Source organism: Zosterops lateralis (assembly GCF_965231275.1).
Source record: "Zosterops lateralis genome assembly, chromosome: 10".
In the NCBI taxonomy this organism is placed as follows: Eukaryota; Metazoa; Chordata; class Aves; order Passeriformes; family Zosteropidae; genus Zosterops; species Zosterops lateralis.
Window position 1 is genome coordinate 22,058,274 of NC_139770.1, and position 19,625 is coordinate 22,077,898.

The following is a 19,625-nucleotide window of genomic DNA, read 5'->3' on the forward strand; positions in this document are numbered from 1 at the left end:
AAACACTGCCCAGTCTATATTACAGTTAAAGTTACACAGACCTCTGGGTGGAGCTTAATAAGGAATCTTTTCCTCTTGAAGCTCAGTTTACGGACCTTGGACCAGTTGAAGGTGTTGATTTTTGTGTTACCCTGAATTAAAATGAGAATGATCAAATGTTAGCAAAAGTTTCAGAAAAGCAGAGTACCAAACAAAATTCTGTTGTGGGTATACAGACGTGTGTGGACACATCCAGCTGGATTTCTAGTTCTGGTGACAATATTTCCTTAAACAAGAGAGGCCACTAAGCAGTCTGAGAGGAACTGCAGGACTGCAGTGACTGATGCACCTCCAAAAGAAGTTGCCCCACAGTAACCAAAGGACAGGTAATACACAGCTGAGCACCCAAACTGAAATATTTCAGTAAATCAGCTGCCTCTGTGTTTTGGGGAGAGGAAAACCCCATCATTGCATTCATAAACAGGACTCTGAGCACTGAGTTACTTCTTCAATACAACAAACACAGTAACACTGATTGGTCCAGACACTCCAATCAATCAGCATTCTTATAGATTAAGAGCAATAATATCCCAGCAAAAATCCATTGGAATATTAAAAGAAGAGAAACTAAACCAAAATTCCAGGATGACAGATCTGTCCCAGGGCTGTTTCAATAAATTGATCATTTTCTCTGATCACACACCTTACTTTGTTTTAAACAAAGCCCCTCTACTTTACTGTCACTTGGTATTGATGCTCTGCACTCTGCACAAGAACAAGCTGCACCAAACAGTATTTTGGGGGCTTAAATTACCCTCCTTGACCATAGAACATGTTACATTTTCAAGACACCAGATACACCTGATGTTAAAATGAGAGACTTACTCCAAGACATGCTAAAGGACAGTCTGCGATCCCTGCCATACCTGGAACACCAGCACACCCATGTGTGAAACAGCCAGGTTGATTTTGGTGCCCTCCCGGTCAGAGGCAAGGTGGAATCTGATGCCATACATCTCCAGTTTCCGGGCAATCTCAAGCACTTGAAAGTCAGATTCAGCAGGAGTTTGACCCCTGTAATGAGGAAGAAAAATAAAGTTTTAAGAATAATTTGATTTTACAACACTGCCAACACAGCTAAGACACTTAAGTCTGAACTCTGGCACTAAATGAGAATTTTGTGTCTCATCTCGTCGGGTGGTTTCACTCCAACTCAGGTGTTAGACTGAAAGTTCTGTAATGACACAGCTGATGGCCAATGTCAAGTGCATCCTAAGACAGATGCTGAAATATTAATAAGCTCTGAGTTTTTCCAGTTGAGAAACAATAGAGTTGAACAAATCCAAATTCAATCCACACTTCTCCTCTTTCTTCTTGCTTGTGTACACACTAGCTTTAACTAAGATAAGAAGTGAGAGCTGGTAGACTTGTACAGCCAGAAAAACAAACAATGCAAATATTGCAACAGAATGACCCTTTTGAGGTTCAGGAATCATAAAATTATTACTCTATTACTACCAGGTACACATTCCCCCAGCCTTTGGCTGGATAATTCCCTCCCCACCAAGGAATCCAGAGAAGGATCTTTAAAATGAAATGTCATCTGCTGTCAAAATTACTCTAAAAACAAGAGGAAGCTGTACACAGTCAGGAGCAACTCTCTGTAGGGGTGCACAAGGGCCAAAACAGCAACACTGAGATTGTTCATGACTCTGGCACACCCCTGTCACAGTTTCAGCCCTCACTGACTGCTCCCCAGGTTAGCTGACAACAAACCACTAGCACTTTGCTCTCCTGCATGAAAGCAGTTCTTTTTTTTCCTCAATCTTCCCTGCTTTTTTCCATGAGGTGGAGTGTATTAGATTGTAGTGCATTTTCAGCAGGTACTTGTACTGACAAGAACTTTTCCCTGTAAGTCAAAACACTCTATAAGTTCATGGGTCTGGCAAGGAGTTAAAGATCCTCCAAGAACGAGCAAATGGTGCTGTGGAAATGAAGGAGTTCTTAGAATCATAGAATCGTAAAACCATTAAGGCTGAAAAAGACATTAAAGATGATCAAGTCCAACTATTGCTACTGATCATGCCCCAGTTACACTACAAAGCAAAAAAGGATTTATCACAAACATAAGCATGTCACCTAAGTAGGTCTCTGAACTACAAATACCCTGCAAGAAAACACTCCTACCCAGTCTTAGGCATGATAAGGTTCAGGAGAACCAGGAAAAGCAGGAGAACCTTCTCCTGTGCTAAGCCCAAGGAAGCCCCAGTGCAGAGCTGCCTCCAGATCTGAGGTCCCAGAGGACACGGAGATGCTCCAAGGGCTGGAGCCCCTCTGCCCTGGAGACAGGCTGGGAGAGATGGGGGGGCTCATCTGGAGAATAGAAGGCTCTGGGAAAAGCTCCTTGTGGCCTTTTAGCTCTTAACAAAGGCTTTTAAAAAACAGAGAGAGGGACTTTTCATATGGACAGAAGGTGATAGGACCTGGGGGAATGGTTTTAAACTAAAAGAGATGAGATTTAGATTACATTAAATTCTTCCCTGTGAGGGTGGGGAGGCCCTGGCACAGGGTGCCCAGAGAAGCTGTGGCTGCCCCATCCCTGGGAGTGTCAAAGGCCAGGCTGGACAGGGCTTGGAGCAGCCTGGGATAGTGAAGGCTGCCCACAGCAGCAGGTCAAAGACAGATTAACTTTAAGGCGCCTTCCATCCCAAACCACTCTGGAATTCTGTGAAACAGCAGCAGCACAGGACCTGCTGGGGCATTCAGAGCAGTGAGGCTGCATCAGCCACAGCTGGATAAACTGACCCCCTACATCACTACTGACAATGATTAGAAAAAATAAATACCAAATTACTTCCATGTGCAAGTTCACCAGGATAAATTAATGACACAAGGAAGACACAGGTGCTAAAAAAATTATTATTATATTTACAAACAACCAGTGCTGAAACCAGATTAGATTCCTCACACACAGATGAAGCAAATTTTTCGAGCCTTTTTTCCCAAGAGGAAAATGGCCTTCTTTCCATAAATCTGCACTTCATTTGATTAAAACAGATGATAAACTATTTTTAGCATTACCCATTTTTGTGTACCTTGCAGTGCCAACCACAACATCGGTAATAAATGAATTCTCCTGCTCCCTTAACTGGCTTTTCTAGTCATACTCCTTAAAGTATCCCCTTCTACCTACCTTGAGTCATGTGTTAAACAATTGTTTAGAGCCATATGGACTTTTTAAAATACAAATAGAGAATATTGAAGTGAATGATAATTACACTTGAATTTAACAGAACTAGGGATGATGAAAATACCTATTAACTCCAAGTAGGAACTGCTTCTACAATTCAGAATATAATCATTTACTTATTTCATAATTACTTATTATATAATTTATATAATTTATAATTACTTATTATATAATCAAACTTATTTCATATGCTGTGGTTTTAAAAATAGAAGTTGTTAGAAAAAGCAATGCTTCTTTTATACTTGCTAAAATTCTCTTTAGTCTAAAACACACTGGTACACAAAATGCCCTGAGAAAGTAAGCCTGAATGCAGACATATTTGACAACAGCATTTCATCAGTGTTCTGTTGCCTTGCTCACTCTGAAGGGGAAAACAAAGAATCTAAAACACTACAGCAGGAAATCACAAATTTATTTTGCCAGCTGCAGAAGGCAGGGATTCAGTGACATTCCTGACTTTACAGGCTCAGTCTGTAATCCACCCTTATCCAAACGTCAGTATTATGTGACCATGTAATATAAAGAGAAGTACATAAGAGGCACAAAAACCTGATTTCAAATGGAAACAGAAATGCCAAACTACAGAGAGAGTCTTGTAGTTGCATTTCTACTAAAGTTACAACTATGTGTACTAGTTATGTCCAAGAGCTTCAACTGATAAAGCAGATTTCCCTTCCCCTCACTGAAATTAGTAACACTGGAGTAAGTGCCTTTAATATTGGCTTTAACTAACTGCTGTTTCCATTTCCACCACAGATTCCTTAACTACGTCAAAAAGGCTGGAGTACCATGGTTCCTATTTATTAAATACATGCAAGACAAAAGAGGTAGATCATAAATCCTACTTTTGGCCAGGGCTTCCTGAGTTACACTCTGAGAGCACTGTGTGTAACTCCCACCCACGCTAATTCCTGCTATAATTCTTCTGAATACAGCAACATTAAGAATGAAAGCGGGGCTTTGTCTTTTAAAGAGGGTGCTGAGGTTGGGAAGGAGGGTTGGAAGGGAAGGCAGGCAAAAACAAAATCAGCAACTAGAAAATTGGAGCTCTATAGCACTAAAGATTCCTTATGAACAGTCTGGTGTAACTAATGTAGAACCACTGACTGCTATTCCATGTACCATTAGATATGACCCAAAGCACAGCACATCTCAGAAAAACAAATAAAAATAAGATACCAGCCAATTTGAAGAGTGTTCACTTGCACACAACCTGGCTGTACCCCCCAGAGCAGGCTGAGCCTGGTGTGGAGGAGCTGTGAGCAGAGCCAGGCAGCTCTGACTGTACCGCAGATGGGTACAAAGAGAGGCAGTTACAGAAATTGCCCTCAGATGCTGCCTGCAGGCTTAGCTGCACAGCCCAGCCCCAAAACAATCTGCTCTAATTTTGTTCAGCCATTAAGCAGATAAATCTACTTAATCTTCCCCAGGTCAATGGATGACACACTAATATCAGTATTTCCAGCAAACTGCTGTCAGTGCAATAGGTGTTAGTGTAGAAGTTCCTCACAACCATCCAGCCAGACAAATATTGGTTGTGATACAATATTCCCATGGCAAGGGACTCAAAATAAATGCTGTCAAGTGTTAGGTGATTTACAGAGCATTTAGGCCCAATCATTAATACAGAACTTTAAAGATGAAGTGTCAAGTTAAAGTTTTTTTTTTAATTTGCAGGCAATTTAAAGAATTTATATTCCTGGACAGCTACACTAACAAGTTGTGAAAGGATGTGAGGGATAACAATAAATGTAAATATAAATCTTCTAAATCTTCTACTTCTTTGCTGGTTTATGTATGTATAGACAAAGAAACCACAAACATGTGCACACAGGCAAAATTTGTCATGTTGAATCCTGCACTCACCTCCCAGCAAGTATTCTACTACTCACAGGAAGGCAGAAAACACTGCATTTTGAGTGTCTGGGTGTCAGGAATTAACTACACCACACGAATATACCATATACAAAATATACATCTTTTATTTTTAATGAACTATAGAAATAAAGTAAGTTAATTCAGGCTCTTGCTGAAGCTATAACTAATGTGCTACACCAAAAAATATAACTCATCTCGTTTACCATTATTATTTTTGAAAAGTATAGAACCCATATTCCTATATTTTTGAAAGTAAAAGAATTTACAAATATAAAAGAAAAAATACGTTTAACAGGAAAGAAGCATTCAATTGCCATCTTTCCATTTACAACATTCTCCATCTACAGAATGGATTGGATAGGCAGGTTCTGCTTTTCCTGGTTTGAGGGTGATGACTTTCTACTACTTTTAATAGTTACAGTAAAGCAATTAAAAAAGAAAAAAGGAAAAGAAAGAAAAAAAAAAAAAAAAAAAAAAAGGAAAACAGACAGAAAGAAAGTACAAAAAAACAATCTAAAGGAGCAAAGGAGACGAGCCATCCTGCCAGAAATGGGTTTCTCTTCCTGGACACCTGGTTTGTACAAGGAATCTCTGTCAGGAGCAATCATCAGTGGAAGAATCACAGAATCCCAGGATGGTTTGGCTGAGAAGGGACCTTAAAGATCATCCAGTGCCCCCCACCTGCCATGGGCAAGGACACTTTTCACACTCCCAGGCTGCTCCAAGCTCCATCCAACCTAGCCTCAGAAATACCAGTCTGCTAAAGGTAAGTGGGGGGATAATAAGGTAAATTAAAGGAAATAAAAAATTAAAATAAATTTAAAAAGTAAAAATATGACACACTAGAATAATATGAGAGAGAAACATTTTTGTCTGTCCAGCTGCACTATGCCTCACCAGGAGAAAGCCAAATGCCAAGGTTCCTGCTCTTTGGAACAGAAATGAGGAAAAATGTGTCTACTCTGAGGAAACTTGGAACCCTCCTCAACCGCTGAAGATGGGAAAGGGAGGTCAATATTCCCTGAGCAAGGGAAGAGGGAAGGGATGTGTGTGCTGGCTTGGGCTGGAGTTAATTTTCTTCACAGTAGCTGGTCCTGGGGTGAGATTTCTATTTGAGCTGAGAACAGGTTGATAACCCAGGGGTGTTTTCCTTATTGCCCATCAAAGCTCACCCAGAGCCAAGGCCTTTTCTACTCCACCAGGGAGGGGCTGGGAGGGGGCACAGCCAGGACAGCTGATCCCAACTGACCCCAAGGATATTCCATCCCATATGGCCTCGTGCTCAGCATATAAAGCTGGGGGAAGAAGGAGGAAGGGAGGACATTCGGAGTGATGGGGCTTGTTTTCCCAAGTCACTGCTACCCATGATGGGATCCTGCTTTCCTGGGGATGGCTGAACTCCTGCCTGCTAGTGGGGAGTAAGGGAAGAATTCCTGGTTTTGTTTTGCATGTTTTGTATGGGTGGATTTTGCTTCACTTTTTTAACTGTCTGTACTTCAAGCTGAGATTTTTCCCACTTTCACCCTTTCACATCTTGCCCCCAGCCCACCAAGGGGGAGCTGGCAGCAGCCTGGGGCTAAGCTGGGGTTAAACCATGGAAGCCACAGCTAATTTTAAGACTGCTCTGCTTGAAAAATGACATCTCTCTAACAAAAATGTTTCCAAAGGCTTAGGGGAAATTTGAAACGTGCCCTCAAGGTACCCAGGTAATGCTAATATTCAAAGGTAACCTCTTCTAATTTCATGCTTCTGAACGTGGCTTGCATGAACACTTCTAAAACACTGTCTTAAAATAAGATTGACAATCATTTTAATAATATGGCTGTATTAAATGCAATTCTCATTAAACTATTTTTGAAGAGTATATTTATGAAACAAGGCATATTTACCTATTAACCTTTCCCTGACTCCTTCCTGACAGGGAAAAATACAAACTTTTCTTACTGTAACCAGTGACTAGAAGTAACTTCTTTGAAAAAAAAAGCTCAAATCTATTTAACAAAACTACTAGTCCCTGACTCAGAAGACAGTGACAACCTTTCCATCATGAGAAGGAAACCAGGAAAATTCCCCACAAGGAGAAGCAACTCAACAGAATCCTGGGCTGTTCTGTCCATGCTCTGGGGGTACTCAGATCTAAAAATCCCACATTTCCCCTCAAGTTTGAGAGCCATCAACCCACCCTCCATGGTGTCATCAAAACCTTGCATGACCCATTTGTAGCCTCAGACTCCACAGCAACCTGCAGTAGCATCACAATGTCACTACAAGTTCTGTGAAAAGGATGTTCCCCCTTTTAATTTGCTTTGAAATGACTGATTACTTCAGCATTTTTCTTTAGACAGAGAAAAATAATGAAATGAATGGTTTCCCTCCTCCAGCTGCCTTCTCCCAAGGTGAAGAATCCTAGCGTGTATTTTAAATTACTTCAGAATTACTTTAAATTACTTAAAAACATTTCTTTTGTTTCTTCATCATTTCCACATGCACCTCAAAGGTTCAAAAGCAGAAAAAAGTAACCATCTGATTTCATGAAGAATTGACAAAGCTGAAATTTCATCATTAGCAATAATTACAGAACAAGTTAAAATGACTGATCATAAACAGCAAATAGTTAATGACCAAAATTCTCAGGAACTAATTTTCCAGCACTACAGGATGTGTCTTTAAACACAGATGCTGCCCTGAAAAACCTTTGTTCTGTCTTAAAAGAAAATCAGTCAGCAACAGTCCACAAGTTCACCCACAGAGAGCAAAGCAAAATCTAAGTTTGGATTAAAACACAGAACCATGCACAATAAAATGCCTGTGTGGACATTCACAATTTATAAAAGCACTTCAAATTGCTAAATCCTAACATGCAAGGTCTTGAAAATTACAGAAAACTAACTTCCTGCAGTTCCTGACTCCATGTTGGAACCAATTTTATATTTGTGGCAGAGTTTCTTTGTCACCAATAACTGTCCCTTATTTCAAAAATACCCAGCTGTAGGATAAGGTATTGCATGAATTCTGATGGAGGTTATTTCTTCTCCACTCCCTCCATCCTTCTCCATCCCCTTTATGCTTAATGTCCAGCAAAAGAATACTATGTAATTGATTTTTAATAATTTAGACAAAAGCAAGAGCTCTGCATATGGGGGCAAAACTGAGTTTAAACTTTGTAGAATGGAAATTCTGAAGAATTATTTTGCCTAAACGCATTATTACATGTAAGCTTTCTTTGGCACCTTATTAATGGCCCACTGCAAAAATCACTTGAGAAAAACTACTGCCCAACAACCCCATCCTGACTACACCAAACTTTTCCTGCTCAAGATAAATGGTGTTTAATTTACACACTCTTAACATCATCTTGCCACACTGCTGCTCAACCTCCCACAGGCAAGCCCATCTGCTACCCAGGGGTCACCTCAGTGGTTTACATTAATCCTCACTTACACATGCTTCCTGTGGAACTCCAGGATCTTTCCTTCAAGTTTTTCCTGGTTTGGCAAATACTGGTTTGTTTTAAGGTGTTCTCGATCTTCTGATTCATCAAAATCCCCTATTTCAGCTACAACAGAAAACAAAATAATGTTAGAGTAAGAAGAATCAATGGAAAAGGAACAACAACAGAAAATACTTGGGAAGGAATTAGAGAGACCACAAGAGCCTTTAAGTGCTCCAAGTTTGTGCAGGATGCTTTGTATCCAGCTTCATTTTACCAAACCCACATTTATCTCAAGATGAGGATTCCTAGGGATTACAGCAGTAGTTGAACACTGTCTGGAAAATTTAGACTTCTCAAGGGTTAAAGATGTGAGATTTGTAGAAGATCTGTGAGGGGGTCTGAATGTTTCTTCCTTACAGATACCTTATACCAAATAGCATATTTCAATTTATTTTTCACTATAGATATGTAAAGTAGTAATAGACAAGGCTACTCGGGAAGATGGCAAATTACATCTGGAATTTTGGTTTCCCCTTCACATATCCATGTCTTTCAGATGCAATGCTGTGAATTTAGGAAGACTTACAGAAGAAAAAAGCATTATTGTGAAGTGCAGAACAGCTTCCAGCTGATACAACACAAAACTATCAGAAGTCTTTGGCTTGGAATACAAAAGTACAAGGCAGGCAGAACATGTGGCAAATGTATATAAAAATTACAAGCAGAATAAATAAATTTTAAGGAGTCATTTACTTTTTCTGATAAAAAAATATGAAGCTGCAATATTAAATTCAAAACCAAAAGGTATTAAAAGTTAAAAGTACATATGTTGTCCTAAAAACTTGCCAAAAAACTAAGCTGTGAGGCTCATTTCTGTGGAAGGATGCCAAAAATACAAGCAAATTCAAAAATTAGACAAATACAAGGGCAACCAAACACAGATGCAGAGTCAGTCTGTGATGCTGTGTGCAGTGATTATGGGATGGATGCAGCAACGTGTTTGCTCTGTGTCTGAGGGCAACTGCCATCAGCTGCTGTCAGAGAAAGGAATGGGCTTGTTCTTAACAAGAACACAGCAAATCCTGTTTAAAATCTAGCCAGCACATGAAAGAACGAGTCAAAAATTCTGAAAGGCGCTTTTGTAAAATAATTGCTGTTGAAAATAAACCTGTTCTTCCTCACAGCCCATTTTCCAGAAGAGCAGAATCGGGCTAAGCAAAGGCCTGATAGTGAAAGTCCCTCGTCAGCTCCACAGTGCTGGAAAACCAGGAGCAGGTTTTAATGGTGTCACTCACTGCTGAGTGAGTGACGTACACATACACAAGATAGACTTGCACTTCCAATAAAATCACCAGAAGTAATGCTATTATAACTGTACTATGATATTGCATTGCAGAATTAGACAACCAATAACTACTTAGCAGTGCACATGTGAAGAAACATCATTGATCAGCTTTTGCTTCCAGCCAGCAAAGAGCCACCAAAGGCCCTGTCTGCAGGTCAGGCTGCAGACCTGAGAACACTTCAGCTGCTGCTCCAGCAATTTGAAGTCTGAACTCACTCAAGGTTTCCAACCTCATCTCAAAGGCCACATTTTCGGTCTTTAAGCACGTACAGGCTGAGCCAGCAGCAGCATGGAGTGCTTCCAAATAAATTGCTTCCCATTTCCATTTTCAGTCCCAAGGAGGAGGAAGGCTGCTGACAGCCCCACTGCAGAACCTGTTCCAGCACAGTTCTCAGCTGTGTTTCAGCCCAGTTCCTGTACAGCCATCTCCTCCCAGGCACAGGGAAAGGGAGAAGGGAAGCCAAGGGAGCACCTAGACAGGTGGGAACAGCTGTCTGGAAGATGTGGAGTGCTGGGAACAGAGCTTGCAGAGCCAGGGAAACAGACAGCAAGGGGATGGTTTTGTACTACTCCCCTGAAGTCAAATCTACCTCACACATAAGCACTAGCTGTTCCTCCCCACACTATCCCTGATGACCATCCCAGGGTTGAAAACCAACATATTTACAGTGTGTGGAGAAGGAAATACTGTGAGGCAGAGACCTCTTTTAGTTACCAAAAGCTTCTGTGTGCGATTTAATGTGGGTTACACTGGCAGCACCAGCAGTGTCAGCCCAGCTGGGATACTCACACTGCAGGAGGTGGGAGACCAGCAGAGCAGCTGTGTTGTCACTGCAGGTCAGTCTCTCCTCTGCCAGGTCCCTCTTGATTTGCAATGCAAACAGGTACCTGGAGGAGAGGGACAAGGGGTGGAGTTACAGAGACCATCCTGACATGTGAGAGGGCAACAGAACAACTGAGCAGGAGGTTGTGAAAGCAGCATCTCCTGATCCTTCTGCTCTCCAAAGAATAACACAACAGCCTGGCCACCAAGGGGTGTCACACCAAACCAAAATAACCTGTGACTGCTCCAGTGCAGTTTATCAGCACAAAAACACTCACAGGAACAAGGAAGGAGAAGGAAAACCATGTTTTAAGCAGACTGTGCAATAACAGTACCCATCATTTTTAGATGGAAAGAAACTTAAAGAACACTTCAAGTGATCTTATCTATTAGCAAAAAAGATGGAAGAACATCACTGATTCCAGTGTTTTGTTAGGGAAACTGATAAGCATTTCTGTTAGCACTCAACTAATCTACTCAGCAGTTGTATTTTCCAGAACTGTATTAGCAGCCTACAAAGACAGTGAGAAGTTCAATTTACTTCTCTTATACTGCTACATTAGTTCAACTAAAATATTTCCCATTCAGTTGTTAAAGAGGAATTATTTCTGTTTAAGTTCTGTATGCTGTTCCTTCTACTTGGAAGAAGCTACAGTAAGGACTCCAGTAAACAGGCAACAACTCACTTAAACCTTAAACTCACTTTAACTGGCAGACTGATTCTTTTTCTTTACTGAATTACACCCTGATAGCAATAAGATTTTTTTAAAGAAGAATTTATTTTAAAACTTTATTCACAAAGCAAAAGATATTAAATTTATACATTTTGAATGATAGGGTTTTTAAAAAACTTTTAAGTACTGTAAGTATGCATTAAAGGCTTCTCAGAAAGTACGCTCTGCTTTCTGCATGTCTGGTGAGCTCTCTCAGTTTCTTCAGTACACTCACAATAAAGAATACAATATCATTAACAGCATCATTAATTACCCAGATGCTCCAAATGCAGACCATAAATACTCAATAAATAGGAAAAATACAGTTCCTGCTCTAAAAAGCTGCATTCCTAATGAATTTCCTATATGAAACAGCAGTTAAGAAAACTTGGTGCAAAGGAAACATTTAGATAGTATTTCTCCTTACAAGAGACAATCACAACAGCTGTCACGCTGGTTTGTTCTTAAAAACATCTGAAGGATAATAAGGAACCTCTCTAAGAGGAATTCCAATTAAAAGCAGCAGAAAAAAAGCACTAAATGAGCTCTTTAAACACCAACATCTGGGTAATGTCCTTGTTAGAGGCACAGATTTCAATCTAGCTCCCCAGGTGATAACAGGTGGACAGGGCTGCTTAACTGACCACAGACCAATTAGCAACCTGCAAAAATAACCTATGGTGAGCATGGTTAAAATTGTGAACAGTAAAGTGCATTTGCAAGAGCAAAGTGTGTTTGGAAGTTTAAATCACTTATTAAAATATGTACCTATTATTTTATATATATTTTTTTAATAGACATTGTTTATAAACATTTTTATTTTCTGTATACTCTGACTCCCTCGACACTATGTGGCTGGAAAGCTCTAACCTGTGCTGTTTTCTGTTTTGAAAAGTATTTTTTCTGATAACATTCATCTGCCAACACATATCTGCTGAAACTGTAACATTCACTGTAAGTGCTCCTTCACTCATCTTCCACCTCAATTTTGCTGGGAAGCAGCTGTGCTGCCTTCCTACTCTCTAAATTCAGTCCATAAAGCAAGTCCAACAGTTCTAAAAAGACTTTACCTGGTATATTCCTCTTGCAGCTGACCTGGGTCTGGAGGGAAAAACTTCACAGCCAGACGAAGCATTGTAGTCTTTGGTCCTGGAAGAAAAGTTTCACAAAAATTTCACAAAAAACCCCGGTGCTCTTCATAAACACATGCATATTCTGTTTGCCAACAGCAGAGAAACAACACAAAGAAAGTCTAGCCAGATTTCAAACCCTAACTAACCACAGCAGGCTCTGGTGTAGGTTGTTCATGTCAAGGGAGATAAAGCAGCTGTTTTGCAGAGGAACTTGGATACCACTGACAAGGTGAGTCTGCAGGCTGAATGCTGGAAAAAGAGTTTCATGCAACATGAAATCTGTAACACCCCAAAGCACCTACTTGGCTGCATAAAAAACCATCAGAAGTGACCCAGGTAGAGGGTCCCAGAAGGGACGCACATCCCACAGGCTCTCAACACCCACCTCCACCATCAGGACTGATGCCACCAGATGTGGCTGGGTCCCCATGGAGATAAAAGGGTGTTTGCAGCCTGCTCCCAGCACGCCTGGTAATACCCATTTCCTCCCATTTTCAACACTATTTTTATACATCTCAACAACAGGCAGAAAACCAATTAATTTTCAAAATTAAAGGGAACCTTTGGTCACTATTGGGAACAGTCCATGATGCTCTAAATTAACAGTTCCAGCATCACAACTCAGCCTGTGGAACCACAATCCCTGTTCCACCTGGATTGCTGAAGGAATTACTACAGGGTACAAGAGTCTCTCACCATGCCAGGACTGGGCACCACTGTTTTCCCATTGTTTTTCCTGCCTGAAAGCAAATGAGGCCAAGTACTCCAGAGGCAGGCAAAGCCCTGGCCAGGCTGTGCTTACAGGAGCCTGCCGAGCATCCACCTGATGTCTACAGGCACCCTCTGGACCAGAGCCAGGCTGTGCCCCCAGGACTCTCTCTGCCACTGCTGCTTCAAAGTAAACTTAGCCAAATTAAAAATAAATCAAACTTGTTGGAGCACAAGCAGCCTGCTTTAATTTATTTTAAGCACCAAGATCTCTTAAAGCTTAACAAAGTCCCGTTTAACCCCATCAGCCCCAAAGTACACTGATTTTTTCTGTCTGGAATACCTGATTCCCACAGGCCAAACATTCCTTCACTCACCCTCTCATTTGCTGATGAGAGAATAACAAACTTTGTTTTTTGACAAGTAGCTGGGAGAACTCACAGACTATCACAGCTGTGACAAGAGCAGCTGCCAGCCTCCAGTTCCAAAATTACCAAAGCTTTGGTGAACAAAAAAAAACCTAAAATCCATATCTTAATTACAGTGTAGTATCTAGAAATGAAAGGAGGCTGGAAATAACACCCTATAATGACACACAAAGCCTACATTTGGCAGAGACTAAGGATTCTACAGTTCTAGAGACAGACCAAGTGAGGAAAAGAAATAGTTTTAATTATTCCAGTTAAAAGCCCAAAACTTTACATCAAATTTCTGAAAATACTCTGAGCCTCTGGAAGACTTTCACAAGGTTAAGAACAGTCCTGCAAATTACTGATGCCAATCAAGTGGAACTATTAATGTGGGAACAATTTTGGAAGTTTTTCAAACATGACTTACATCAAATGATAATAACTATAAAAAATTTAAAACATAATACTGCACATTTGCTTCTGTAGCACAACCCTCCTTTTTTTGTTTAGCCAGTCTTGCCTTTCCTCTATGAGTAAGTTCCACTCAAATCAGGAAAAAAACCACTTGCCCAGTCTTAAGCAAGGCACAGAATTTATTATAAGAAGCCAAGTGTGAGCAAAAGCAAGAAACAAAAAAAAAAAAAAAAAAAAAAAAAAAAAATTACTCAATATAACACTATATTATATAAAGTGGCAGCATCTCAGAGAAGGCACCCAAATGTCACCCTGATACTGTGTGCCTGTCAAGAGGCTGAAAATTTGGATCCAAACTCCTTCCCATCTAGAGGGTTCAGTAGTAAAACTGATTGCATTCATTTGAAATTAATAAAAAAAACTCCAAACCTTATAACACACGATAAACTTCAATGGATGCTACAAAGCCAAAACTAACTGGGAATAAATCAAAAACTTTTGGTTTTAGAGAGGATGTCAAAGACTCAAAAGTGCCTGTCTGCAGGTACACAGCAATCAGCAGCAACATCAACCAACAAGTTTGAGCAAGATCACCCTAAAGCCCATAACATCTGTGTTCCCCTGCTGCTGGACTAAATGTTAGAAGTTTAACTTTAAAATCGTTACATTCTACAGAGAAAAAAAAAAATCAAACAAAACCCCCAATATATAGAAAATAGGATGTTTCAGTCAATTTAAAATTTTGCCAGACAACTGGCTGGTATTTCTAAAAAACTAATATTAACAATTTATTTTTTTTCCTCCCCAAAAAACTAAATAAACCTTTCAGTTTCACTGGCAACAAAACAGGGGTGGTAGACTGTAAAGCAGCCATAAATCTTAGAGCATCTCCATGATTTTAGACCATTTTAAAACAATATTTGTATCATCAGGGAACATTGTGGTCTAAGGTCAAGTTTCCACACTTTATATAGTATAGGAGAGGCTACAGAAGGAGTAACCAAGCAGCACTGCAGACCTATGATCCACCAGATCTTTTGCCTGGGACATAATTCCTTCTAGCCAGGAGCATATAAAAAGACACTCCCAACATCTTTTTGGCAGGGAAAATAGAGTGAAAATATTCTGTACTCTCCTAAGAGAGCTTTATTTTATAGATGATTTGGCTCTTCTGCTTAGAAAACAATGTTGACAAAAGTCAAGAATCGTGACCTAAAGTTAGAAAATTAGCTAGAATTGATGATTTCATATTTTCTAGCAATCAATTTTAGACGGAAGAGTAGCTAAAAGCTACTTCCCAGCATTCATTTTCAACATATTTCAATCAGGATCTGGAAAGGAGTAGGAATCCACCACACCCTCCTGATCTTGTTCTTCTACAAAGTCTCTACAATCAGAACCACAAAACAAACAAATTGCTTAACTGTGTTCTACAGAGAAAAAACAAAAAGTTGTATCTAATCTTCCAACATCTGAAGAACCAAGCAGCATCCTGCATTCTTCAGCTATTCTGGGCCTTTAAAGTGTCTGTCACATTAACACTTTTTAGGTGGTATAAAGACAAGACAGCATCACTGCTGCAGGATCCTCCTGGGCAGGCAGCACAGCCACACTTCCCAGCTGAGGCAGCAGCCAGGTGGGAGATCCCCACCTCTGCTCCTGCAAGGAAGCTGCTCCTGAGCATGTGGAGAGAGCTGACATGGGAATCAGCCAAAATATTCCTTTTTCTTCCCACGGTATGGCAACACAACTTCCAAAAGCTAACACAGCAAGTGTTATATTTCACTTCAATGTAACACCAGCTGCCCCAGCCTACCCAGATTTTTATCAGAGAAAGAACCCTACCCACAGGAAGTTTCCATTCCACTCACCACATACTACCTATTAAAATGTCAGGTTAGCATGCCCCAGCAGGAACCACCATCACCCCTGCCATGTGTATTTTACAGGGAAGCATAACCAGTAAATCAAGTAGTAATTGTGAAAGCAACCCACATAAAGAAGATGCAAATTAAGGAAAACTTCCTTTTTTAAAACTACTTACTCCGTACTTGTTTAATAACAGGTTTCATAGGTTCCAGCCAAATCTGAAATTGAAGAGAAAAAAATTACAACTCACACTCATATTTAATATAATACCAAAACATGAAAAGTAAATTCAAATTAAGCAGCAATTTGTGAGCAGCATTTCTTCCTCAATGCAGTAATTCCTTTGCTTTAGAAAAAGTGTACTTATCTATTTGAATTGACATTTCTCATGCATCAATAGGAAAGCCACTGGTCTGTGCTTAAAGCTCATCTGGACAGAAGAAGAGCCAGGTCAGCAAAAGCAGAGCCCCAGTGCCAAGAGGGCAGGAGTCATGCCAAAACCCACAGTCTCACGGGAGCCAAGCTGCAGAATTACAGAAAGCCTGCAGAACATGAAAAGGTCCAATATTTTTTTCCCTTCCATGCTATTTCTGTCACACTTACCTACCTACTTAAGGGGTTTTACTCAATATTAACTTCCCACCATTTTTTCTCTTTTGTCAAGCACATTTTAAAACAAAAACTATTGTTCTAGTAAAAGGAGCACCCACCAAGGTAATGCAAAATATTCTGGAAGCTCAACCTTTTATTTTCCCCACACTTTCAAACAAAAAATTGTTACAACACAATTGTGTTTGTCCTTACTAGTTACTGCTCTGTTTGTGAGACAGCTGAGGATTTTAAGAACCTTATTAGCTGCAGAAACAGTTAGGACACCATGCACAAGAAACAGAAACTAAACAAGCTTTGGTGTATTTCCTCAGCTTGAGAGCAGCATGGATTAGTGCCATTAACATTCCCTGTGCTCTCAGTCATATTCTCTGCATGTTGGTCCTAAAATTAAAAAAGTAATTTAAAAGAAGTTGGAAAAAAAAAAAAAAAAAAAAAAGGAAAGGAAAGTTTGGGTAACGTTTTCTAATTTAGAAGCCACACTGTCCTCTTTGCAAGGTACAGGATAAGTGACTAGGAGGCTTAAAGGTGTCAGCATTGATCAAGATCAATGATTTAAAAAGCTTGCAGGCCTGTGTGCTTGCTGAGGTTTGTGTTGATTAGAAAGAGGTTTGTAATGGCTCTTCAGGAAAATTAATTGAAGACTGAATTAACTGAGGATAAATATGAACACAACAAAAATTACACAGCATAATTTGATTTTTATAAGTGCTCTGCAGAGTACATTTTGAGTTCATGTTTCTCCTTTCCAAGGAAAGGAGTATTTTATTTCTGTCCCCCTGCAGGTGGGAACATTAGCAGGTATTTAACTGCTTTATACAATTTCTGAGCTTTAACAAGAAGCAGGATCTGATTCCTCCCTTCTGCTTTAATAGCTCTCTCATTCTGGTGAGTGAAACAGATTTACAAGAATCCAAGAGATAATCCCACAGGAGACTACAGGAAACTGCAGCAGACTGAGAAATTTTTGTCACTCAAGGAACTGCATTCACCAAACCTTTTTATTGTACCAGCTTTGTCAGGGAACTGCACGCACCCAATATGACTGGATATTCTGGAACTCAATTCCAAAGTAGTCTGATTCAATCAAATTCAGATGCTTGTAAACTTCTGTCAATAGTGTCTGGCCGTAACATTTTGACTAAGGAAGGAATAAAAAAAAGTTACAGTGAGATTAAGAAGAACAAGAAGAATAAACAAGCAGAAAAAAATGACACCTTTATAAACTGGAGAAAAATATCACAAAGGTTTTTCACATTGTTCTTGTCACTGTAACACACAAACATCTAATACACAGGCACAACTCCATACAAAAATACAAAATACAAAAAATATAAAATCCTTCACAGAACCAGAGGAACTGAAGCTGGAAGGGCCACTGGAGGTGACCTACACGCAGTCTCCTGCTCCCAGCAGGGTCAGCAGAGAGCTGAGCAGAGCAGCTGCGGGCTATTTGCGGCTCCCTGGATAAACCCACACGTTTGTTTGTGTAGCTGAGGGCTGTGGCCTGCCTCAGCTGCAGCACACGGAGCAGGAGCTGCCAAATCCCTGCTCCACACAGACCCCTCACTCCTTGTCTCACCAGGAACCCCAGGGCCACACACAGCCCTTGCAGCAGCCAGGCTGGAAATGCCTGCGGACAGCGGGAGCCCGACCAAACCTCCTCACACCACCCTTGCTGGGGAATCCTCTCAATGAAACTCTCCCTCAAGAAACTCACTCACTGACCCTTTCTGAGAGCCAAGTTAGGGGCAAAGCCACCAACCTCAGCAGAAAGCAGCTACAGCAACACAGGAGAGAACAGGAAACTTCTACAGCACACCCAAACCAGCCACACTTGGGGCTGCTGGCTCCATCACCCAGCTGACTCTCAGCATCTCTCACCGTGTCACTGCAGCAGGTGCCAGGACACAAACAGCATTTATGAACCCACACATCAGTGCATCTGCATCACTCAGGAAAGAATTCAAAAGGCTGCCACAGCCCATTCCAGCAACACAGCAAACCTAGCAGGGCACAGCAGGAGGTGGCACAGCCACCAAGCTCCAGCCTGGGCCATGAGGCAGCCCCACAGCTGTGGGGACAGGGTGTGGCAGGCCGGGTTATCCAGCAGAACACACTGCCAGCAGTGATGCCACCAGGGTTTTGTCTGTTTGGAAAAGTCCAGTGATGGAAGACTCTCTGACTTTCCCATCAAAGCAGTTCTGTAATGACTCTACATGCTCGGAATAGTACCTCCTTTAAAAGTATTAGGCATTATAATAAATTATCACAGAGTCACAGGATGATTTGGGTAGGAAGGGACCTTAAAACTCATCTTGCCTCACCCCCTGCCATGGGCAGGGACACCTTCCACTAGCCCAGGTTGCTCCAAAGCCCTGCCCAGCCTGACCTTGAACACTCCCAGGGATCCAGGGGCAGCCACAGCTTCTCTGGGCAACCTGTGCCAGGGCCTCCCCACCCTCACAGGGAAGAATTTCTTTCCAACATTTAATCTAAATCTACCCTTCTTCATTTTAAAGCCAAATTAGGGAAAGAAGTAGAACAATTTAATACGATGCAAATTAAAATACCTGAGAGCAAGAATGTGCTATTCTAGGCTTAAAAGATAAAAAACAAAGTGAACGTTGGGGAAATAATTTCACATGACTGAGGTGCATAAAAGGTTCAAAAGTAATTGCCTCTTACAGGAAAAACATATCAATTGTCTATGTTTTTAGAATTGTGCAAATGCCTCTATGATACTTTAAAAAAACACCAAAATTTCATAGAGAAAAAGTCTGACAGCCCTGCAGTGCTGCAAAGCTGAAATAGCTGTGTATCTGCAGTGGTGTGAGCAAAGGGACTGAATTCAACCCTGTAACCTCAGAGAGAAGCACAAAAGCAGGACAGAGAATGACACAAGATGGGTCTGTGTACCTCTCACTCAGGCTTTCACCAGCCATGGTACCTGTAAGAGCAACCACAGCTTCAGTCAGGAGAATTCATCTGCTGCAAACACAAGTCATTCAAAAAGTTTCTTGGTACCACACTGGCTCAGGCCACTAATGCTGAAGTCCCC

General features: G+C 40.8%; 1 protein-coding gene across 4 annotated transcripts in view; it reads right to left on the minus strand.

The window, feature by feature from the left end:
* The window catches only part of FARP2 (FERM, ARH/RhoGEF and pleckstrin domain protein 2), a 78,435-nt gene that overhangs the window by 36,214 nt on the left and 22,596 nt on the right, over positions 1-19,625 (minus strand). For all 4 annotated transcript variants that reach the window (XM_083868719.1, XM_083868720.1, XM_083868718.1 and 1 more), the window contains 7 exons: positions 17,601-17,705; positions 16,131-16,173; positions 12,492-12,570; positions 10,676-10,773; positions 8,549-8,663; positions 906-1,053; positions 42-131 (listed from right to left, as the gene is read on the minus strand). In XM_083868719.1, the coding sequence (XP_083724845.1) occupies positions 42-131; positions 906-1,053; positions 8,549-8,663; positions 10,676-10,773; positions 12,492-12,570; positions 16,131-16,173; positions 17,601-17,705 (678 nt within the window). The remainder of the gene's footprint in view (positions 1-41; positions 132-905; positions 1,054-8,548; positions 8,664-10,675; positions 10,774-12,491; positions 12,571-16,130; positions 16,174-17,600; positions 17,706-19,625) is intronic.